Here is a 25579-nt window from a genome sequence, read left to right as displayed (position 1 = left end):
ACGCTGCAATTTGAAAACACTTAAGCTCAGTGCTCCTTCCTTTCCGCTACGCAGCCAGGATGGCGACCATATAGTGTGGAAATTGTCGTCTGGGTACTCGTAGTGCACTGCATGCTTCCATACTAGACAGCGAAAACACTTACGCATTCAAAATAGTGAGTGTTCGTATGAAAGTACACCATTTGAAACGCAGCAACAGTAAACTGTTTCCACAACAGCCTCGGCCGCTCCTTCTACTGTCCCATCTGATCCGCTGGTCAATTGATGAATACATTCTGATCGAAGGATGTTGCTGTCCAGTAAAAAAAAAAAAAAACACAAGACATGTCTCCTGTGGATAAATGGAGCCTTCTCTCTCCTTGTGTTCTCTAAGCAGCTCTAAAAGAAGTTAAAGATCCTCAACGATGGAGTACCTCAATCAATTTCAGGGTCCCGGCCCAGAGGAGTGAGGAAGGGAAGCAGCCTACTTAGCAGAGTGAAAAACACACCATGGCCACGCAAAATTAGCTGCCACAGTGGATGACCACTCCGAACACATCCAGGCACCTCACATGCTGAAATACTAATAAGTGTTGTCTTACAGTGTCCTTTGAAGACACTTTACTTAAACAGTTCCCAACATGTGAACTAGCGAGTCGTCACCTTGCTCTTGACTAGCAAACGACGTGGTAGCTTGTTGTTGTTAATCAAAAGTTTTGTTTGAGGACAACACTGCACCTGCTGCTGCTCTTAACTACTGATGATGTCTGTATTTCTAAAAGAATGTGAGGTATTATTTTCTGTATCGCTATAAAAATACATGCTGACAGCGATGGAATCAAAGCCTGGAAAAGCTGCTGTAAAACAAGCTGCACGTTACTTCCTTCCAGATGAGACACAAACAAACAAAAACAAATTCAACTCGGCAAAAGTCGACTGAATTTGGGAGCTGCTTCACCTCCCCACATGACAGAAGTACCGAGTCTGCTGTTTTAATGAGGACGACACTTTTTGTTTCTGACTGCGAAGTTGCATCCGTTGAGGTGGGAAGAGCAAAAAAAAAAGCCAAATTATTCTCCGCGAAGCAAGAAAATCCAACTAAACACAATGGAAAAAAAATTGTGTGATAACTTTGCATATAAAATCCAGGCAAGCAGTATTGGGACAGGAACACATATTTTTGTGTGATATTTTTTAAATGATGCTTTTAAGGCAAGTCTCTGCCTGAATTTGACTACGTCAATATAGAAGGAACAGCGAGCCCCGATTAATAGACAGTGCCCAAAGATGATGGTTCAAAAGGAACTGGACAATAACACAAGAGGTCAAACAAGATCACATGTTTCATATCGTAAGGAAAGCCTTTGCGATCAATAACTGCATTAAGTCCCAGAGCTGCCAAGAAAACATTTCAATGGCCAATTCATTTTCAACCCTGGCAATTTGGGCACTAAAGAGCCACAACTCACACACAGTGCTTTTAATACTGACGTAAATCTGATCAAGTTAAAGCTGAGACTCAGCGCTTTAATGCAGCATCCATTTTTCTATTTTCTATTTCAAGCTGAATGTGCTGAAAACCTGAAGACGAAGAAAAAGTGTAACTGTCCAAATTACTTAACAGTCTAGCCCGTGTGTGCATGTGTGCGTGCGTGCGTGCGCGTGTGTGTGTGTGTGTGTGTGTGTGTGTGCGTGTGCAGCCGTCACCTTGTTCTTCATGAACTTGGAGTGGGATCTGTAGACCTCCATCTGTTTGATCTCCTCCTCCCTCTCCTCGCTGCTCAGAGCACCGTTGGACTTGAGCATGATCACCTCCTCCTCCAGCTCTCTCAGGCCGCGCTCCATCGAGCTGATTTTTGCATCCTGGCAGGACACAAACGCACACATGTTCAGAAATGAGAGCAGGTTGGAGTCCCTCTACCTGAGCCAGAGTTATAATGAAAAATTTAAATGAGCAGTGCTGCAAACGCGACCAAAGAAAGTCCACAAAAACTAGACCGAGGAGTAACTCAGAAGATACAGCATGCTGAAGGCAGGTAAGGCTAATGTAAAACCTACGACATGTTTAAAGTAAAGACAGAGTAGTACGGAGTTAACATGGAATTATTTTTACCTTCATTTCTATGACTGTCTGCAGGGCCTTGGTCTTTGTTGACTCCGGAGCTGCTTCATATCTCCTGTGCAGCTCCTGAGGGACATACACACCTCGATGGTCAGGCCACGACAAAGACAGAGACACAGAGGGGTGGAGCGAGGGGTGGAGCGAGGGATGGAGCGAGGGGTGGAGCGAGGGGTGGAGCGAGGGGTGGAGCGAGGTTTGGAGCGAGGGATGGAGCGAGTGAGGAGAGGGTCGTGGGCCGGGAGAGGAGGCGAGAGCAGCTGAGGGAAAGGGGTGGAGGGAGGGCTGGATGGTGGGTGTAGGCCGCGGAGACGGAGCAGGGAAGGAGGGCGAGTGCTGGAGGGAAGGGTGCGGGAAGGGATGGACCGAAGAGGCGACGACGAAAGAGGGCAAGTGGGGAGGACAGGAGGGGGCAGGATGGAGGGGATGCCGGTGGGAGGGAGGAGAAGGGGCCGGGTAGGAGGGAGAGGGACGAAGTAGGGGGTGGCGAGATGGGGAGAAAGGTGGAGAAGGCTGGAAAGGGGGAGACACGTGGAAAGGAGGTGGGATAGGGATGGAGGGAGACACAGGAAAAGAGGGAGCGACAGGAAGGAGATGTTTCCCTCGAGCAGCCGCGCTGGCTTGGAGCCTCCGTGGGTCGATCCGGCCGTCCCACATCGCTCCAACGGCAGGGAACGGCGTTACCTCAGCTGGCACCGTCTCAGCTTTAAATGCGAGTGACCGATCAAACCTGACAGCTTGAATTGATCCTAATTTGATGAATTAGCACCTGAGCTTCAACGTCTCTGGGTTTAAATGAAATATAAAATGGTTTAAAAGTCCAAATTAAACCAAACGATTTGATTCAAATGAAGGAATCCAGTCTCATGGCTTCAGATGGTCAAAAAACAAACTACAGCATGTCAGTTTCAATCTCCTTCAGCAATCAAAACAACATATAACATATAATGTTGCTAAAAACCCTGCAAGAATTCAGTAGATTTACACTAAATTTCTTTCCCTAAAACTCTCACAAAAACCATTAAAAAAAATTTATAATAATTTCAATTATCCAAAAATGCCCCCAAAATTATCAAAATATTTTCAAAAAAAATTCCCTAAATTAATATATTTGACGAACCCTAATTTACTGAGAAAAATGCAATAAGATCTTATCTGTCTGGCAGTTGTTACCACATCACAACTCACTAGTCAAATGAAGTGAGGTCCAAATGGGAGAGTGCGAAGGGGGAGAGCAGTGGAGGAAGTACAGGAACAAAAAGAGAAAGAAAGGAGTGCGAGGGAGGGGGGGGAGGGAGGCAAAGAGGGAGGGAGGCAGGGAGGGGATGAAAGCAGGACGTAGCAGCGCATGCATCACCGCTTCTCTTTGGAGGAAACACACTTAGAGGCTAACAAAGATGGCTAATGCATAAGCCAGGAAGCATAACAACTCGCGTATGTGAAAGGGATAGTAGGGTGCCATCGCTAGAGGGGCTGGCAGGACTGCTATGAATACCCCCCCCCCCTCCACACACACACTCTCATAAACACATTTAGATATTCCCTGAAAAAGCATCTGGTTTGATATCCTGGAGAGTGTTACAGGTAAAATTATGAACTGATGCAGATGAAAGAAGATGAAATCCATCTATCTGTGGTCTTGAGATATCAATTCACCACTTTGAAATTTCCAGTACGTCATTTTAAGATGCTGCAAATTTCAAAGAGTTGTTATTTTTGAGGCTCAAATATTCAGATGGAAAAGCCCCGAGTTCATCTTCACTTCTCTTTGCTGGGTCACATTAAGCTGCTGCCTAACCGACGTGGTTGTATCCAACGTTTCGTCCGACCGGAGTCCGAGCACGCGTTGTCAGGTCGTCTTTTATCTCCAAATGCCCTTGCTGGGAGAATGTGCTGTAAATACCAAATACTACTGAATACTTAACTGTTTTTGTGAGTCACTGATTTGCTCACTCCAAATCAAGCTGGCCACTCAGCTGTCTGAGGCTAACGTGTTGCTAATGTAGCATTTGAAGTGCCTGATAATCACCGTGAGGAGCACTCTTACGCTCCGTTTACTCTTTTACTCCCGCGACCCTCCGTGTGTGTGCTCACTAGATTTATTGCTGTGTTTTATATCCGATGGGGAATTTATGTTGATGGTATTTGTGTTTTTGTTTTTTTTCCCCAGGCGTGAAGCACAACGTAAACTTGAAAGTTTATCTATACCTCTGCGTGTCTCATCTTTATCTAAAATCTAAAATAACATTTTCTACATTTTGTATTTAAGTTTCACTGTTTAAATTTTCAGTGATTACGTTTCATGATCGGGTATCAGTAGTTTAGATTTGGACCCTCACAGTCTTTATGTGCCACCGTACAGAAGTCACTATTATTAACGGCATGTGCAGCTTCGTCCCCACGAGAGACATTGTTGAAGAACTGAACATGTTGCCGTAAGGAAGTTGTACCTCGTTGGTTAATTCGTGAAATGTGTCGGCAGTGCAGCAGGAAGTTAGCCAGACAAATCCCGTCTAATTCTCACTTTAAAATCGGCTGAAATCATCTTTCAAAATCTTGCGCAATCTCGTTTCAGTTCTCCAGAGACGTTTCCTGCTTGTGTGTGTAACATTGTCTGTTGTTGAAATCTGTAGAAAAAGTGAAACTCTGTCCAGCACACTGATGCAACGTGAAGAAACATGAGCCGGGGAATATGGCAGAGCAGAAGTCATTTGCAGAGACTGTTGGCCCTAATTACATTTTAATCCCTTTCTGAAAATATAAATGCTTCCTAACTGTCTTTTTTAGTCATTTGCTGTCTGTGATACATTTAATGATGCATCACTCACCAGCACATATGTAAGGCTATACTGTATTTATCTTTTTATAATCCAAAAATATACATACAAAATGTGTGTCAGTCTGCACACTGGCAAACACATTAGTAGATTGGTATTCAAAATAGTTTTGTTGTGCAGGTTTTTCCTTTTGTTTTAGCTGTTTGGTTAGTTTGCTTTATTTATATATGAAATCATATTAGACATAAATATGTGTGTATCTTAAATCTGCAACAATGAAGGATATCTATGCGTCATAAATAAACCTTGACTGGAAAATCTCAAAAATCATATTACCACTAACACGTCACTCACATTTCTAACTTTCCCTTTTTGCAATTCAGTACAGTGTTTCTCTTATTAACTGACTCCCCTTTAACTTTCAGTTCTCCGATTATTAAGGACTGTGGACTGGAAGGAAAATTAACATTGTTTGGAAAAGTTTGTCAGTCATCAAATATCTGTGAATTATTGCTTCTGAAGATGTATTAAAGCGCATCGGAGGCATTTTGTACACCGACCTAAACATATACTGAAAAGTCCATCTTTAATATTATGCTGTTCGTTTAACAACCTCTTACCACTGGGGGGAGCTGTTGTATAAAACAACATTTTGGTGAATGCAAAGTTAAAGCAGCTGAAAGAGAAGTTACAGAAGAGACAAAGGAGAGTGAGTGTGCATTCCTGTTTGTCTTGGTGTGCGTGGAGTTCTCTGTGTTGTATGAAACTGAAATGTGAGCCAAGAGTGGAAGCGGCCGTGGACGAGCCCTGCCTGGATATGACACAACCCTTGATTTGAACACATTCACATCTGGCTGTACTTCAAAGACGAACCCCCTGCACACATGGGAGCGCCTGATTGCACGCTGTGTCCTCTCTGCCAGTCGCACACACACCTCTCTGAGCTGCAGCATCTCCTTGTCTTTTTGCTCGAGCAGGCCCTCCAGTTGGTGGATGGTCATCTCCGCGTCGGCCAGTCGCCTCGTCCGCTCGTGGTCCTCCTCGGTCGCCCGTGACGACAGGCCTTTACTCTGCAACATCTCCAGCAGCTTCTTTATGGACTCATCCCTATCAGACAACAACAAAATGGAGTTAATGCAATACCAGAGGTCACCGAGATACTGAAATAAATTTCACACTGCAGTTAATCTTCACCTGGCATTTAGTGTGTGTTTCTGGGTGTCTATTCTCAGCTCCATTTCCTCCACAGTCTTCCTCAAGAGGAAGAGCTCTTTGACCTGCCGCTCGTACTCGGCGTGGAGACGCAGGAAGTTCTCCTCCGTCATCTCTTGAGGGGAGATGGGGTGGTTTCCGAGGCGACCGGACTCGGAGTAGTCGGACTGGAAGAGGTGGTTGAGGTCGCGCTGGATTCGGAGCTCATCCTGTAGAGCCTGGATGGTGCACTGAAGATGCTGGTGGGAGACAGAGAGGTTCAGTTCATAACTGTAAGCATGTGACTGTGGTGCTGTTGCTAAAGAATGTGTTGTAAGATTTGTATTGTTCTATTGTGCAACCAAATAGTTCTATCATTAAACTTTTATGTACCACAAGCAGAGATTTGGGGGGTTTCCAGACTTATGGTTAATATAAAAGCTTGTTTACAGACCAGGCAATGCAAAACACCACTTAGTAACCCAATTTGATGGTAGAAAGGACTAAGTAACGCAGGCTTTGAATCCAGAGCAAGAAAGTCATATTTGAGGAACATCATCGCAGAAAAATGCTGGAGGGAGTAGATTTGGTCTCCCGAGTGACACTTGAGGATCATCAGAACAAGCTGAGGTACGTTACAGGCCAAAAATATATTTGGCCTGTTGTGTTCGTCCTTTTTAAGTAAGACAGGAATACAAAACTTGAAAATAAAAACATGAATGGATGTCGGGAGCAACAGGGTAAAGCACTGTGCTACACTAAAATCAGACAATAAGGCTTTGCTTTTTGAAGAGGTTTTCATTGTGGGACTGGATTTGGCAGCAAGAATAAACCAATCAGAGACGCTGGAGCAGTATTCAGTTTTAGTCCTGCAGTAAAAACTATGTCCATGTTAGCCAATGAGCCTAAATGCAGTCCATAATGTGAGATATATAGATTTTAAATCATAAAAGGGAAACACTAGTATTGGATAGGAGATGATATTATGTGGGGAAAGAAAAAGATGAATGATGGATCCCTAAAGGTTCTTGATATGTAACCTCTAATGGCCAAAAATCCAGATAAACTTTATGATCACAGTAGTGCACCATGGATCAAAATGTGCAAAACTACGAATACCAGCCTGACAAATTTTGCATTTCAAACCAACATAAACTGGATCAAGACTGTTCCTCAGCAACATGACAGTGCGTGACTGAGACAGCGTGTGTGTGTGTGTGTGTGTGTGTCATCTTCATAGATGTGTTACAAAAGTGCGCTGGCAGGTAAGTATCACAGCCATCATGGCTGAGGAAGACGAGACATGACTAATCCCGAGGCAGACAAAAGCGGACTCCGTCATAACTGATGTCACAACGATGTCCCCGGGCTTTTACTTTAAAAAATGCGTCACGCACAACCTGGACAGCAGCCAGGACATCGCCACACGAGTCGGGGAGAATTTCCAGAGATAAAAAATAATACAGGTAGCAGAGAGAGCTACCTGAGAAGAGATGAGAGGCGAGCTGAACAGGAGATTAAAGAAGAAAAAGAGAAAGGAGAAAGAAAGCCGAGAGGTTGGAAAAGTCAGGTGATGCTATCGCTCCCCCGCAGCTGCCGTTAATCAACACTGAGATTAAAGGAAAAGATTAAAGGAAGCGAGGAAGCAGAGACAAACACATCTTAGATATGGAATTGAGAGGAAGGAGCAGGTACAAGCAGCAGATAGTGATCCCAAACATACTGTTTGCTCACATAAACAGAGACATGAAAAAAAACATTGGATCAAAGCTAATGAGATAATACATCAACATCTGTCTTTCACGATGGCTCTGCTTTGTGTCACATGACAGCCGGAGGGGAGACGCGTCTCTTCTGCTTTGTCTCACCCAGTTTGTTCGTTTCTAGATTTCTACCGACACAAATGAACTAACATCTTATCAGCTCAATCATTTTATCGCATCACTGTATATATGTGTGTGTGTGTGTGTGTGTGTGTGTGTGTGTGTGTGTGTGTGTGTGTGTGTGTGTGTGTGTGTGTGTGTGTGTGTGTGTGTGTGTGTGTGGGTGGATTTGCTGACTCATACAATACCTCCTCACACACGCACACAGAGTGACGGCTGACATATCTAGGACTTCCCTGAAGACTGAGAGAGAGACAAGACAGCGAGCGATAGAAAGCACTTAATTAAATATTCTGTCTGTCTGTTTCAGCCTCCCGTCTCGATGCGGACCATGACTCCTTCCTCAGAAATGCAAACACTGACCCACCCACCCACGCAACAAAACAACGCCACGGCCTCAACTATTTGTAATAATGATAAGTGAACTGATTATTTGCTCAACAGGCAGTTAACCGACATCAATTTTATTTCATTTTCAAAGCACTTGATCAAAAAAAGCATCCAAACATTAAACATGTTGATGGAAAAATAATGAACTCATCATACTTGTCAAATGTTTGTCTATCTGTTGCACAACATGGTTCTATAGTCTCAGTTGCAACATCTCTGTACCTTTATCTTGTGACCTACGACCTCACTCAGTACTATCTACAAAATCAGATATACAGAGGGAATGGGGTGACTGTCAACTGTTTTGTCACACTGTATATAAGCTGAACTACGGAGGAGAGACTTCGAGCAATGCTGGACATCCTTCTTTGAGTGCACATGTATTTGCTCCTTCTTGCAAGAATAAATGTCCGATATGTTTGATTTTGAATACAGCCTCTGAGTAATTTTTTTATTTCCAATTTCTTTCCAAGTATAAATGTCTGTAAAGTACTTTTAAACTGTCTCATGTCTGAATTTTACAACATAAATACATTTCACTTTGCCTTTTACCAAATAATTTTATTAATTGTAAAAAAAAAAAAAAAAATTTAAAATGTACGGTGTGTGAAAAGGAGGGTCAGAGATTAACAGTAATTTAATTTAATTTACAGTAATATGAACTGCATATGTTTCATGTGCTATTTAAGCATTGAACATTCATGCCTGCATGCATCACTGTCACACACACACACACACACACACACACACACACACACACACACACACACACACACACACACACACACACACACACACACAGCCTCCGTAGCCTTGCTTGCACAAATGCAAATCAGTGAGCTTCCACATGAAGTCAAGCAAATACAGAATGAACACTCACACACAAGCACAACTTCAAAAGGTTACATATAAAGAATTCAGAGCCAGAACACACACTAACACACACAAATAGACACAAGGGCTCGGCCCCCCCAACACACACACACACACACACACACACACACACACACACACACACACACACACACACACAGAGCTGGAATGTAGAGCTGAGAAATGCCAGACCACGAGAGACGGAAAAAGGGAGGGAAATATCATAGGAAGCAAGAAGAGAATAACACAAGCGCAGAGGGAGATAAGGAGGACGGAGCGGAGAGGAAACTGGGTGTTAATTGTGTTCGGCAGAAACAGAAGGAGAGAAGAGCGCTGGTCTGGATAAGAGGTGTGGTTTTTTTTCTCCGTTTTTGCCGAGTCGTCTTTGAAACCATCACCTTTGACCCGGTCAGACACTTCCTAATTCCACAGGGGACTGGGATAGATACGCAAACACACACATGTACACAAAACAAACTCATCTCGCATGAAACAAAACATGTAAAGACATCATTTCTAACTGCGTCTTCACTTCAGTTTTCAGTTTATTTGTACAAACAAACAATTTCACAGCAAAGAAGAGAAATAAACAACAAGGTGACATCTTTCCCTCAGACGTCTAAGCAAGGGACTGATAAATTCTTCAAGTGCATGATGGGAAATTGCCATGCTGGCATGATGGCACATGGCAACTTTGACTGTTATTAAACAGTCCTCATCTTTTTTTCAGTAGCACGTCAGCTTCCAGCATGACGCTGAAGTTCCTTGAGAAACTTATGAATTTATGAATGAGAGAATGAATTTACGTAAACACAGTGGAAGTGCACTGAACAAGCAGTAATGTGTTTTAGCAGCAAACTCCTCAAGTATCATGGTTACTGTAAAACTATATGAATCCGCATCTACACGCACTTCAGAGGCCGGCTTATTGAAAAAAAAACACACAAAAAAACATGTTTAAATACACTTTATTTTCCCCAACAGCAACCTCTTCAAAAGAGCACAAAGACATCGCTTGAATGCTTTTATTCTTCTACTCCATATTGAATTGACTGCAAACCTTTTTGTGGCCGCCGTCTCCTGTGGTTTCACTTTGGTTGATATCAGAAACAACAATACAATAAATAGGTCAAACTATCCAGACGACTGCAACAAAGCTCCTAAAATGAGAGCAGAATATTTTAACAAAAAACAAAAAAAATCTCAAAATGTCTCCTGATCAAGCTGCAACCAGCACGGCCTCGACGGCATCATTACAACATTGCACATTGTTTTCTCCAGCTACAATAAACAAACGTTCCCCCAAACGCGTGAAATAACTGCAGTGTAAGATTCACTTCAGTGATTTTATCGAGGGAAAAAGTCGTGATCTGTGAATGAACATCTTCAGCGACACAACGTTTGCGAATGGAAAGCTCAGTTGAGTCGGCGTGAGATACGAAGGACGTGTTCCTGTATCTTTGGATGCTCAAATATGAAATATAATTGTTGCCTAAAAACACAACAGAGCCCTCGCCAGCTAATGTGCAGTCTACACCATTCCTATTCATCGTTAGAGGAAGGAGAGAGAACAGAAAAAAAAATCCGTTTGAGAACACGGTGACAATTTTTCCATCCGCTCGTCATCTCTCCCTCCGGCCGCGGCTCATCTGTCGTTCAATATTAACCATCTCTTCGTTATTACTCCTCCGTCCAATCCCTCGCTTATTCTGCACTTGCCGGTTGAGTCATGCTTGTCCCCCCTTCGCAAACAGACACACACTGTGACAGAAACGCGTACACAATTGGATGGACACATACACACACATACACACATACACACACATACATAGATATACACACACACACACACACACACACACACACACGATAGAGCCCACACGCAGACACACACATATGAGGCAGACAACACAATGTTGGAGGCAGCAGTGGTCATGCTGCGTGTGTGTTTGTGTGTGTGTGTGTGTGTGTGTGTGTGTGTGTGTGTGTGTGTGTGTGTGTAATGACCGTGCACAGTTTGAAAGCATCGCCCACTCAGGCATTAGACAACAGGCAGATTAACACTCTCTTCTTTCTCTGAGGATAAAGGTGGAGGATGAAGAAGACAACGAAGAGGAAATAAAATGTAGATAAAAAAAAAAATAAAAAAAAAATAAAAAAGACAAATGGGTGGAAAACATGAGAAAACGCCTCACTTTCCAAACGAATGAGAGCAGACTGATGTGTATAAAAATGTATCTATGTCATGTATTCAAATGAAAGCGGTGGAAAAACTTAAGTACAGAGAAATAGGTAAGAGTGACATGTTGATCTTAATCTATCACTTAGAGATGCAACATTAGGGTCAGTGGTGGGTTTGAACAGGTTGACGAGGAGGAGAAGGAGGAGGAAGAAGAAGAAGAAGAAGAAGAAGAAGAAGAAGAAGAAGAAGAAGAAGAAGAAGAAGAAGACGAGAGAATAGAACAGAACAAGAGTCCATCTCAGCTGTCATGTATATATGTTTGATATTTTCAGAGAGAGAGAGACAGACAGACAGAAAGACAGACAGAAAGAAAGACAGACAGACAGAAAGACAGACAGAAAGACATAGATTTCAGAGGCAGAGAGAAATAAAAAAGGAAAAGCAGCAGGAGAAGAGGGGAGTAACTGAACTGTAATTCTGCTCATTCCCCAACAACTCTTCCCAAACTCACTCCTTATAAGGACGTGGCTACCACACACACACACGCACACACACACACACACGCACACACACACACACACACACGCACACACACACACACACGCACACACACACACACATACACACGCACGCACACGCGAAAGCAGAAAGAGAAAGTGGACAGAGCAGAGAGGGAAAATTCACAAAATCACAGCCTTGCAGGAAAGGAGAGAAAACTGAAGCCGTCTATCTTTTCACTTTCACATCGTTCCTGTCTCCGTTTTTCTTTCCACTTTAAAAATGAACACTGTGTCTCTGCATCGAAGTTAAAGTTTTATAAGACTCCCGAGTGTTGAGGTCTCCTCCCCTTTTCTCCTCCTCCTCCTCCTCTTCCTCCTCTTCCTCTCTCTTCCCCTCAGTTCTCTGCGTGCATGTCTTTCTTGCTCCTGCTGGCCCTTCTTGCTTCTGTCCATCTGCTCTCCCCCCCCCCCCCCCCCCCCAACCCCCTGTATTTACCTTACTCTTTCTTTCTCTCCATCACCTCTCTCCATCCCGACTAAATAAACACACAGGTTTGAGGACCATCTGTTACTGATGAGCATTGGTGTGTGAAAAGCACACAAACACACACACAAAAAACACTCCCAGCACAATAACGCTCACACTTGAAACGCTCGGATGATGAGCTGCAATAAATAAAACTATTTTCGGAGCTTTTTAGTCTTTCCGTCGGGACGTTTGGACTTCAGAAAGTGCGATCGTCTCACACGTTGCGCACGAACGTGCACGCTGGCTCGAACGACGCTCATATGATCGCACACAAACTCGCATGCGAGGGGAATCACGAGTCATAGCAGAGGACGGAAAGGAGCGCAGACTGCAGGCAACAGAAGGAGCGAGACGAGGCTGGCAGAGACGCACGGAGACGTCATTATCACAGCGTTTTAGAAGATGACATTTTGAAACTTTGCTGAGGCCGCTCGCTGTCTTCTCCGAGATATTCACACTCCGATCCTCTCGGTGCAGCCTCACTCCCTACACTGCAGATGCCACCACAGCAAGTGTTTTAAAGGTCTTGTTTTTTTTTGTAGTTTTGAACAAAGTTCATGGGTTTGAAGCCTGAAGGGACCAGATTTGGACGAGCTCGTGGGGGGAGGGGGGGTTGATCTGACTCGATCTGATCGGAAACCGAAGGACACTATGCCCCACCCTCTTATAGCTAAAATCTGTCAATCAAACTACCCCCCCCCCCCCCCCAAAAAAAAAAAATAAAAAATAAAAAAAATACCGCCTTTTTGAGGCCTAACATCTGATTAATGACGGGATTATTTTCAGACGGAACTCCAGAAAACTAATAAGAAGGAGTGACTTTAGCTTTAACCGATTCAGCCGACTGACTGAGGACGAGTCATCAGAGATCCGGGCGTTGAAGAGCCGCAGCTGAGAGGTGGGACTCTTGAGGAATGCACAAAAATCTGTGCAGAATCCCTGTGTGTATTCACATGTTCAGCTTTTTCTCTTTGACTCTCGCTCCATAAATCCCCCCACCCACTCCCCCACCCCATCCTCCATCTGCTTCATCTCCAACTCTCATCCAAGAGAGTTTCATCTAAAGTTCACTTTATAACGAGACATCCCAGCTGTAATGTTGAACTACATTTCGATTCAGGTCAGAGTAAATGTGAAAGTTGCCTGTGACTCGGCTCTGCCTGTTTACCTGTGACAGTCTGACTGACTTGGAAATATGAAGCTACTAATGACAACAAAACCGTTTGATTTTGCGGATTTTGCTTAAAATTGCGGGAATTTGAATATTATGAGTATTAGTTTATGTGGTGATAAAAAAAAACTGGAGCCTGGTGCCTTTCTGATTGTAAATGAGGAGTTACTTTTGTCGATAAAGCAAGGGTTGTTTGAAAAGGCTAACTTTATGCCGTATTACTTTCAGCAAAGCCTCTGTTGACGATATTTTGAACGAAAACATTGCAAGTCCCCGCAAATATTGCAGAGTTTGCTTAAATTTGAGTTAATTATTGCGATCGCAGGAGGGACTGACAAAATATGCAATCAGAAGAGCAATGCTACTATTTTCAGATCATCATATTCTTTCTTTCATTCATAACTTTCTTCACTTTTCCTACTTCCTGCCTCTCATGTCTTCAATCTATTTCTCTTCTATCTTTTCATCCACTCTCCTCCTCTTGGTCCATTTCTCTCCTGTCACGCCGACATCCATCAGTCTTCCTCTTTCTCGACATCTCGTGTGCTTTCTGCAGCTCAGTTTGTCGATGTCATCCATTCGTCTCTCCTCTTTTTCCTCCGTCCTCTTGGCCTTCGTCCCCCAGCTTTCCAGTTTGATCTATCCTCCACTCCCCTGATTTCCATCTCCCTCTCTACATTTTACGATATCTTTACATCTCAATCCATCTTCCTGATCCATTCTTCACCATTCACCCCCTCCTCCTCCTTCTTCTTCTTCTTTTATTTTTTCAGATCTATGGCAGCCTACAGATTTGCCAGGCAAAGCATTTTTTTTGCTGCCAGCTGGCACACAAACTCATGCTGGAAACATTTTTTTTTTTCTTTTCTGTACAGTAAATGGAAATCTCACACAGGAAACAATTGGCACCGCCGGTTGCTATTGGATTTGAACAACTCTGAGCCCATGAGGATAACCTCACTGCCAGCTTGGAATAATGAAATTAGAAACGCAAGATGCTCAACTTAAATCCAGGTGTAATAACATTAAGTGCTGAGCAGTGATTACACGTCTCTACTCAGTCAGCACAGAAGCTGCTCCGAAGTGCTTTTACTGTTTCTATTAGGCCTATTAGACCAACGCCTCCTTCTTTATTTACTGTGCTCTCATAAAACAAGTCGATGACTACGTTTGACGTGGTTATTTATACTCAAGATGATTTAAACATTTCCACTGCAGAGGCGGAGCGGATCAGAGCTCCGGTGGCACCATCCATTTGTACATTAACCTGAAGGCCTGACTTACTGCTATGTTCATCGAGTGGAAAACACACTCGAGTGCCGGTCGGCGTTTCTCGCGCGCACGCGCTCTCAGCGAGAAGAAGGAGGATGACAGCGGTAAGAAGAGAGGCAAGACAACCTCTCCTTCTACTTTCTCATCTCGTCCGAAGGCGAAGTGTCGCCCAGGTGTAACGGGAACTGCGTTCACCTGCCTGTTTGGATTAACCCCGAACACGCGCGCACGCACGCTTTGCAGCTACAATTTGACCCCGAAACAAAACAAAACCAGTGGACTCGAGTGAAGGCAACAAACACAGTGTTCAGACTCAAATGAAATAAACATACGAACACATCGTCTTGCTAAGAAACTGAAAACAATCTCGCATATGGTATAATGACGACGGAAAAATGTGTTCTCTCTTTCTACAGAAACTGACACACATACACACACACATACACACACACACACACACACGCACGCACACACACACACACACACACACACACACACACACACACACACACACACACACACCTCTTTTCCCCACCAGCACCTTGACTCTTAAGTTAAATAATTGAAGAGAATAAAAACAGTGCAGCAGTAGAAGTACAACAGCCACTGGCAGATGAACTGTCTCCAAAACACAGACGCACAAACACACACACACACACACACACACACACACACACACACACACACACACACACACACACACACACGCACACACAACTTCTGACATTATATAATTGCCAACTGCCGTCCATTTCCATGAAACGCACACATTGTTACGCGCAAACAGAACCTGCCTTTTTCGCTCTCTCTTTCACATCAAACACAATCAAATAAGAATCACTGCACGCAAATTCAATACAATGGAAAATATATGAAGAAGCATACGGTACACACACAAGACACACCAGTCTGCTGTGACACACGAGAGCTGACAAAAACAGGCAGTCGCACAACCAGCGTTTCATACGTTCACACAGTCCATCCCCCTCCCCTCTCTCTCTCAATGTCACTCACACACACATTCACACACACACACACACTCTCGTTGGGTCTGTCTGACGTCACACAGCTCGCCTGGAGTACAGTAGATGATAGATTGCATCTAGCAGGCCCACAAGCAGACAGACAGAGTGGTTATTGTTCAGCTGGTATGATTCAGTGGGACCACGCTGAGCAGAGAGAGAGCGAGAGGCGAGCAACCGAGACACAAAACTCCATTTTAAAAACTGATCAGTTTCAGCAGGCTCAATATGTGTATCATGTTGCACCTTACTGTGATCATTTTGCTTGGATTTCAGAGAAAATGGACAGCATTAGTGTACAGGCCAGTTTAAGCGGGGCCCAGATATGATGACGTGATTTATTACAATTATTGAAATAATGATTTGTTAAAACATTTAAAAAAAAAAAGAGAACTGAACTGATTAACATCTATATTTTTTTGCTGTTATCTGTTCTACATATTGTTGGTGTTTTTTTACCAGCGGCTGTGACTCAGATGGTAGAGAGGGTTGCTCACTAATCAAAAGGTTGGCGGTTCAATCCCAGGTTCCTCCAGTCCACATACCCAAGTGTCCTTGGGCAAGACACTGAACTTGCGAGCACCTTGCGTGGCCACTCTGTCACCATTGGTTTGTGAGTGGACGTATGGGAAACAATGTGAAGGTGCTTTACTGCAAGTACCATTTTTATTGAGTGATATAAATAGGGAGCTGAACAGGCCTCAGAAAGCGTGTTAATTTTTTCATTTTATACGGTTGCCAGAGTAATTTCTTTATCATATTTTAGTTCATCGTCTCGTACGTTTTTCAGTTTTGGATCCTCACGAGGAATCTGCAAGACCATCTTTCTATAAATATTCAAGAAGCAGAAATCCACTGAGTATCATTGCCAAGTGAAGGCTGTTGGACACAAAGTCTGAGCCATAAAACTGCCAACCTTAGTGTCATTTTGAACACGAAACCTGGTGGAAAATCATCACTACGATGAGGAATGTCTCCTTAGCTGCATAGATTTATTTTCAGGAGAGTATGCTGTCGAATGGAAACAGTGACGCCCAGTTAAAACCTGCATGTCATGGTTACCATCATGGGTGCCAACTGCTGCTATTTATTCAATAGAAACCGTTAGGAATGCAAAGGGGGGGAGATGTGCATAGACCCCCCCCAAAAAAATGGTGTGTTTTTAGTGTAAAAAGCCAATTATCAAAAACAGAGAAAGGAAGAAAAACAAAAGTTCTACAAGTGAAGCTTTTCTTTTGGCATTCCAGACATTCCTTCATGTTTTTCCTTTTTTTTTTTTCTGTTCTCCTCCTTTCTGCATGAAACATTGTACTTACTTGCTGTGATCAAAGAGGTGGAACGAATTGGGTGAACACATTCACACACATGCTCGCACAAAAGACAGAAACTAAAGCACGGCGGTGCGCTGCCAGTGACAAATGAGACGGACAACGCTGAATAGAGCAGCAACTGGATACAGATCAATAGAGGAGTTCGACTGGTGTGTGTCCGGTCTATTAAAATGAGTTCTGTGGCGAACCTGCGCCACAGGCCCAGATGGAGAGGAGAAGAGGGAGGAGAGGGAGGAGAGGGAGGAAAGGGAGGAAAGGGAGAAGAGGGCTTTGAAAGAGAGGGAGGAGATGGAGGAGAGGGAAGATAGGGAAGATAGGGAGGAGAGGGAGAGGAGGGCTGTGAAAGAGAGGGAGGAGATGAGGAGAGGGAAGAGAGGGAGAGGAGGGAGAGGAAGGAGAGGAGGGCTTTGAAAGAGAGGGAGTCCCAGAGTGGCAGTAACATGGTGAGGCAGAGTAGAAAACAGAGGAGCAGTAAAGAGACGGAGAGTGTGGTGACAACGAGTAGAAAGTTCTGCAATTGAGTGAGCCAGAGACATAAAAGTTAGATAATAGAAAGCAAATGGCGGTAAAGAAGGAGAGAAAAGTATTTTTAAAGCTTAGAGGGATGTAAAACAAAACACCCTCCCATTTGATCTGACTGAAAACCTGCGGATTTCCTATATTTGCCCAAATTACTTCTCTGTTTTTGAGAGAAAGCAACAATATTTTCATCTTTTGTGGTGTCAGGTTGAAGATGTGTGTGAAGCACCCACGTTTTAGCTTCTTTGAAGCAACATGTGAGGCTTTGTCTGCTGCCAAGCAATTGAACACTTTCCTTCAAAGTCTTCACGACATGACGTATATTACATGAATCTGGACCATTGACTACATAAATGTGGACGTAGCTTTCGGGTCTGAAAAATGAGGCCGATGTGGAAGCGCCTCAAGCTGCAATGCCACCGAGGGCATGTAGAGGTTGGCTTCAAAAATCCTTGGGCTCCACAGACTCCCGGTTTTGTTAGCTAAAGTCCCTCCTTCTTATTAGTTTTCTGACATTTCATCTAAAAGGAATCCCGTCATTAAATAGAAAATGAGAATCAAACTGACGTGTTTTGAGGGGGCGTGTCTGTTTGATTGACAGGCCTGTGGTGCAGTCAGGTTACGGCTATCGGTGGGCGGGCTGTAGAAACCTGGGGTTTCCAATCAGATCGAGTCAGATCCACCCGAGCTCGTCCAAATATGGTCACTTCCGGCTCCAAGATAGCGAGATGGCAACGGCCAAAATCCGAACTAACCAGTGGGTGACGTCACTGTTGGTTGACGCTTGGTCTGGACTAACATGGATGCAAATTGAAACCTGAGTGCTTGGCGGAGGCCGACAACCACGAGGCTGTAGTCATATATTACTTCATGGATCAAACGTAGCCTGAGAGATGTCTGTGAATCTGGTTTTTAGTCTGCAGTGAGGCACTGAAATTACATGTGAGAGAAGGACTAACACAGAGGAGGAGTACAGATAGAAGAAGAGGAAGAGAAAATGACAAAAGCCGGAGGAAGGGCGGTGAAGATCGTGGGCCCGAGCGTGAAGGAGGCGGCGAATAAGTGAGGAGGTGCGGAGGAATGAAGGAGAAAGGAAGGAGGGTGGAGAAGGGATGAGCATTCCTCGGCAGGGCCGTGAAGCCGGCGTACACGCGTGTCCGAAACTCGCATGCCCTGAAATTACTGGGAGGTAACTTAATCCAATTTCTAACACAAGGATGATGGCGCACACAGAGAGAGAGAGGTGGGAGGGGAAGGAGGGGAGGACAGAGAACAGGAGCGCTGACTAAGCATGGAAGACAGAAATAGAAGAGATGAGAATGACTGAGAAAAAGAAAAGAAAAAAAAAAAGGAGCGCGAGAGGCAAAACAAAAGGCCAAAGATGAGCAGAAAAAGAGGGAGATTGAAGAGAAAGTGACGGGATAATGAAAGCAGGAAATGAAAAGGATGCCGTGCGATTAAAAGGGTGTGATTTGTCTGGAGGAAAGAAAGGGAATGAAAGTGAAGGGGCATTAATAAAGAGCGAGACCACAGAAGAGATTTCCCAACAGCGTAGATCAGAAAACATTCATACGTGTCTTAACGTGTATGTTCACTTGCCGTTATGGCACACACACTCATGCACACACACACACACACGCACACACACACACACACACACACACACACACACACACACCCCCAGAGAGGAGTGTGTGTTCGCAACTGAGGATCTGGCAAAAGGCCAGCGACATGACAGATTAATTAACTTATCATCTGTTCCTTTAGTCATCTGATCTATTCTCACTGCATCATTTTGAATAAATACCAAGTTTTATGGATGCATATGTGCAGGCACGCACCCACCGAACACGTTCACGCACATAAAACTGATGTCATCTACCGACCTCGAATCCTTTCCCACATTAAATCTGTCTTTCGGGAACAGCAACCAAGCCTTAAATAAACTCCCACGCGCAGTGATCAGAGCAGGTGTCAAAGACCGAAATGCAAATGTGATTTTCTTCGATCAAAAAAAAATCGAGGGGGCAATCAGTGAAGGACGTCCCGCGCTGGTTTCACCATGACAATGTGTGAAATGAGGCACCGTGAGGCGGCAAGTAACCGCGAGTGTGTGTCTGTGCGCGTGTCATCATCTTGTATAATATTTCCGCCTGCTGCCAGACTCGCTGTGTCTCGGTCTCATCCAGATGGTCCCAGCAACAACAGACAGCTGGGAGTCCCCCGACCAGGCAGCCCGCTTCATCTGTCTGCCCGTCTTCAAGGCCGTCTGACAAAAATCCACCAGAACGGTCCATAAAATTAGCAGGAAATGCACCTCGTTGTGCCCGTCGGCAGTTTCTTTTTACATCAAGACAAAACTCGGCAGAACAACAGGCCGAGGCTAAAATCCAACCGGGTTTGGGATTTCTGACTTTGATTCCCGACATACTGCTCCCTCCAGCTTTTAATTTGTTCTTTGGCTGAGCAGCAAGCGTAAACAGTCCACGGATAGTCAATTATAGTCTGTTAAAGATTTTGAGATCGTTTCCCTACCTGAGTTTCCTCCTGCACCACTCTGTACTGCTCCTTCCAGACGGCCATCTTCGTGGCTTCGTCCTTCCTCAGCGCTCTCTCTTTCTTCAGCTCTGGACTCCAGAACGTCTTGATGGAGTTCATAGAAGAGCTCAACTTGGACTCTTTGCCCTCAAGCTGTAAAAAATAACATTAAACACGATGAATTTATTCAAATCAATGTTTATTTGTTTGCGCTGGAAGCCTGAAGAGACCCCGATTAAATCTACAGATTAACTTGTGTTGGCTTTTAGTTTGTCCTCAAAGCTCTAATCTTCCTTTTAAGCTCAAGACAGCAGAATTGTCGGGGGAGCTCCCAAAGTAAACAAACAGAAAAATAAGATAAACACATATTGCGAAATAAATGAATACTGACTTCTCTGCGTAGTAGTTCGTTCTCTCTCAGCACTTCTCTTAGCTGTGTCTGCAGGTCGGACATCGCACCTTCTCTCACCTGGAAACACACAAACAGTGTTAGTGGAACAAAATCCTCATTTCTGTTTGCGTTTTACATCATTTTCATCTCGTCTGTTTGCCGTGGCTGCTGCTAGCACTCGTGATCCTATGAAACTAAATTACAGAAAGTGAACCGCTCCTTCTCAAAGACACTGCTGGCGCTGAAAAGCTATTTCAATATGAAAAAATAAAACCTGGAAAGACCCTCACTTAATGTATGTACAGCTGTTTGAAACTGCTGCCGAGGTTAAAAACCTGTTCGGACATGACAGGGCAAAAAGTTTACGATCAACGGAAAAGGACACGTTTTATATATATATATTCTAACTGTCTTCACGGTTCCTTCAAATGTTGCAAAAAATATTTCAGCGTTAATGAGAAAAAGTTTCTCATGTGAATGTTTAATTCATCTTGACATCAGCGCAGAAGCGTATTAAAGAATTAAACATATCTCGGGTTAATATTTCAGACGCAAACTGCTTTGGCTTTCAAAAAGGTAATTTAGGGATCCTGCTTGTGTCGCAACAAATACACATTAGAGACGCGTGACATTTGGAAACGAAAGTTAGCGAGCGATGAAAGATAAAAAATCTTTTGTTGTTTTGAGATTAGAAGTAGAAGGAGGAGAGCTGCGTCCCGAAGACATGAGCTCTCGGGTTATGACTAATGGTGCAGAGGTAGAGGGAGGGCAGACCTGAGTCTATTTAAACCTACTCATGCCCACAGTGCTCCTGTTTTATTCAGAGGCAGCCGTTCTGAAAAAGAAAATAACCATTTAGCACTTTGATAAATTCATTTCAAAAAGCCACCATCTTCTTTCCACACGGAGCCGGTGCAAACTTTTATCTCCTTGACAAAAGACTTTGTCCGCCGAGAACAAACGATTCTTTTATTTTTGACGCTTGTTGTAAGAAGGCTTCGCTTCGCTCAGAGGTGAGACAAAGATCGTCGACATACTAAATCAGTTCCGTCTCAATATTCCTTATTGAAAACTACAATTAAGATCTTCCATGTTGTCTCCTATTTTAGAGCATTTTTCTCTGAGGATAAGAACGTAACAGTAATGAGGATTTATGATTTTTATGGCCAGGAAACACTGAACAAACTCATATTGTCCTTCAAAGTAAAAGGTCAACATTGAGGGAGATACACTTGATTACTTATTAAATCTCAGCAAGAAAGCAGATGAGCGCATACCCTGAAATGTTGAACTATTCCTTTAATGTCACTCCTTTTTAGGATATCCCTCAGAAACAAGTGTTTGCGTAACTTGTGCGGTTTTTAAAAATGGCGTTTCTGAGCTTTTGTTTTTTCAGTTTGCAGTTAAGCTGCATGTAAGATATTTAAGGTATAAAGATTTGAAGACAGAATATTATACAGAAAATCACTCTGGCTACATTTGTATGTGCTTCAACCTTCGGTTCACAAAATGTTGACTGCAGCGTAAAGAAGAACAGAACAGGGTGGAGCTTCACCTGTCTCATGGAGTGCGGCACAGTGGCCGCCTGTGGAGGATGGTTTTGCATCTCCCCTCCAAATGCTATTGCGTCACTGGGCATGACTCCTCCTCCTCCCCCTCCAGTGTGTATATTAGGACTGCTCCCCATGATGGCCGCCCTGACCCCATAGGGGACCCTGGCCCCGGCCCTGCCCAGGGTCATGGTGCTTTTGGGCAGCGAGGGATTCAGCCCACTGCCCAGACTCCCGATGCCGATGGGGTCCTCGACCGTGTCGGAGAAGTACATCGGCCCGCCGGTCGCATAGGCGGCATTAAGAGACTGAATATTCTCCATGGATAGAGTTTTCCCGGTGCCGGTGAGGCCGCCGGCGGAGCTGCTGCTGCTGTTTCGCCGGTGTCCTAAACGCGGGGAGCGAGGGAGGCGCGGGGAGCGGCCGGGACTCCCAGACGCCGATCCGTTACCATTGGATCCGATGACATCCAGCTTCGAGATGGAGCGGGAGCTACCGTACATATTGAGAGGAGGCGGGGCGTATGTTGTAGAAATGGGTGAAACGGCTAAATCATAAAATAGATGCTCAAAATTACACAAAACACAGGTCAGTAAAAGCAAGAAATGTCCCAACAGAAATCTGAAAAGTGAAGAGTGAAAGCGGAAAATTCTTGTACTGTTGCTCCTCTTGACTTGAAATATGTCATTGTGTTGACATAGCTGTGATCACGGCCTTTCCAACACCCTCACTGCAATCCATGGGCTTTGTTAGTAAGTAGGAATCAATAGGGCATCTCTTGGCAGCCAGACAATCCTCACAGCCTGAGATGATGAGATCACCTAAAAAGAAAGGGAGAAAGACAAAGACTTGTGATCAGTATATATATATATATATATATATATATATATATACACTGCACTGAAGGTGCAGAGGAATAGGATTTTTTTCCAGGCTGTGGTTTTGATACATGTTCTTTTGAGTTATAGACTACTTTCATCTCTCAAATCCAGCAGTTGCTAAATGCAGAAATGACGATGTGATCAACAAATTAATACATGAATGCGAATACATTATAAATCACGTGATAGTAGCTACTCAAATTTAAAAGATCCGTTTCATTTTCTTCTTTGATTTATGGGTATTCTGACAGAAAAGACAAGATAAGATTTTTAAAACATCACTCTCAAACAGCCCAGTGTCGAACCAAAGCATGTAACACACTCATCAGTCCAATGGAGGATATGGTGTCGGCGTCACGTTTTGCACGGCCTGAGCGTGAAAAAGCACGCGCATGTATGACGAGGGCCGAAGGAGGAGGTCACGTGACGAAGCACAAAGAGGGCTCAAATCTGCGGGGGGGGGGGGGAGTTCGTCATGAGTGGTTGGATGCAGCAAACACAACAAGGAGACCTTGACCGTGGTCAGAGACCGTGAGAAAGCCAAAGTCAACGTGGATTTCTTTCCAGTAAATTAGCTCCATAACTTTTAACTTGCGTGACACACGTTAAGCAACTTACATGAAACGTTACATACGTACAAATATTATCATACTTGCGTGGAATTACTGATTTGAACTCTAATCAAAATCAAAATGTTCCGTGTTTTTTGGTGCCTCACGAGGAGGACCGTGTCACTGACAGGGTACCCTGCAGTGGACTGACAGGTGTGTTACAACGCTTTTCTGTGACACCAGGTCGTGTCAAAGGCCCCTTGACGTTATCCGACCCAATAATCATTGTCTAATTTAAAAAAAAAAACAAAGTATTGAGAAAGAGAAGAATAGTCGCATCCTTGCACTGCAGCAGAACCTACAAACTGCGCATAGAGACACGACGACCCCGAAAGCACGATAAAGCAGCCAGGCGTGACACTGCCACGAATGTCAACATAGATTAACAGCAGGTTAAAGAAAGACCTTACAGGCCAAAAAAAAACTCCACCGAGCTGCACGCACACACACAGGGAGAGAATACTAAGGCTGATGTAGTCTTCTACAAAGGCTGCTTTGTCTCGCCACCTCCCATTATCAGATCACACTGTCCAACACTTCTGGCCACCAAAACCAAAGACTCCGCGCTGCAGCCGTCCTGACATCAGATCACACATTCAGTCAGCTGACTTCACGTCCATAATTAGCGGTGCTCTGCCCTGTAGGATGAACCACATGAGCAGAAACAGAAGAACTGATGATGGTTGTAATTCGGGCGGCTACGTCTTGTTGTTGGTACATTTCATTCTGTAATAATAACAACATGAGAGGGAAGCATCGAATGGGGGGAAAAAAAATGAGAAATAAATTCCCATCTTGTCGCATTTCTGTTAATCACACCCCAGAAAATGATCAGTTACAGTAGATGACAAAAATATGAACTGCAACATACTGGATGTATGTGTGTGTAGTGTGTGTGTATGTGTGTGTGTGTGTGTGTGCGTGTGCGTGCGTGCGTGTGTTAAAACAAATTAAAACTGATTAAGGCAATCAGGTCGAAGACTCGTCGCAGTAGCTGTAAAAGTAAATAAATAATTTTCCATTCATGCTGCGCCTCTCTGGCTGCTCCACTTAAAGATTTAATCACAAATATTTTGCTGCTTTTTGCACAAAATCAACATAATTTATGAGCGTGGGCTAACACATGTTTCTGAGGTTGCTGGAATTTTAAGTTTTCTGTTGCAAATGCTCCAATCTCCCAGGGCCCCTGAACTATCCTCCATGTTTAAATTTGTTTGCATAAACAACACTGCTTCTGAATTTTGGTATGAATACTTGTCGCAGTAGAATTCAGAAGTTTTGGGTGCACATGTGCTCAAAATGACCAACAGCCGTCATCTGTTCCTTTGGGTATCCTTGGAGACGAAGATGTCACCGCTAGGTCTGTGGACACATGACCCATGGGACACGCACTGGTCATCTGATCCACACTCTCGGCTTACTAGCTGAGCAGCTTTAGAAATAGTCAACCCACAAAACACAGAAAATGTCACTATTTTCTCGGTGGTTTGCCTCTTCACTAAAACACATGATGGTTTTTAAGAGAAATACTGAAATTAATTTATATCCCAGTGACACTGTGGTTTTGAGCTTAAAACTGCTTTTAACGTCTGTAAGGTTGGGAACTTACAACAGCTCGGCGTTAACGATGGTAACTTCAACACTGGACGGGAACAATAAAGAAAGCAGTTTTAAAAATGGAATACAACAGCAAACATTTGAGTTTAGGTCTGATTCGCTGTGAAGCCTCTCAGCGGACACCTTTGAAATTTACACCCGCCACGGCCGCTGATGTTCAGCTGGGCACAGATCTCTGGTTCAGAGAGATGTTATGGACAGCCACAACCCCCCCCCCCCCCCCCCCCCCCCCAACACACACACACACACACAC

At 44.0% G+C, this 25579-nt stretch overlaps 1 protein-coding gene across 8 annotated transcripts in view; it reads right to left on the bottom strand.

Annotated features, from left to right (window-relative positions):
- Positions 1 to 25579, bottom strand: part of LOC138202571 (ELKS/Rab6-interacting/CAST family member 1-like) — a 130596-nt gene that overhangs the window by 97811 nt on the left and 7206 nt on the right. For all 8 annotated transcript variants that reach the window (XR_011178651.1, XR_011178652.1, XR_011178653.1 and 5 more), the window contains exons 2-8: positions 22223 to 23038; positions 20668 to 20745; positions 20274 to 20429; positions 6070 to 6326; positions 5811 to 5982; positions 2093 to 2167; positions 1687 to 1842 (exon numbers count right to left, since the gene is read on the bottom strand). Coding sequence is in view for 5 of the 8 variants with exons in the window: in XM_069156702.1 (XP_069012803.1) it covers positions 1687 to 1842; positions 2093 to 2167; positions 5811 to 5982; positions 6070 to 6326; positions 20274 to 20429; positions 20668 to 20745; positions 22223 to 22720 (1392 nt within the window). In the remaining 3 variants the exon portion in view is untranslated. The remainder of the gene's footprint in view (positions 1 to 1686; positions 1843 to 2092; positions 2168 to 5810; positions 5983 to 6069; positions 6327 to 20273; positions 20430 to 20667; positions 20746 to 22222; positions 23039 to 25579) is intronic.

Source organism: Embiotoca jacksoni, unplaced genomic scaffold (genome assembly GCF_022577435.1).
Source record: "Embiotoca jacksoni isolate LCO1_2020_lvr unplaced genomic scaffold, fEmbJac1.0.p SCAF_21, whole genome shotgun sequence".
Taxonomy (NCBI): domain Eukaryota; kingdom Metazoa; phylum Chordata; class Actinopteri; family Embiotocidae; genus Embiotoca; species Embiotoca jacksoni.
Note: the sequence above shows the minus strand (reverse complement) of the source record. Positions and strands in the feature narration are given on the sequence as shown.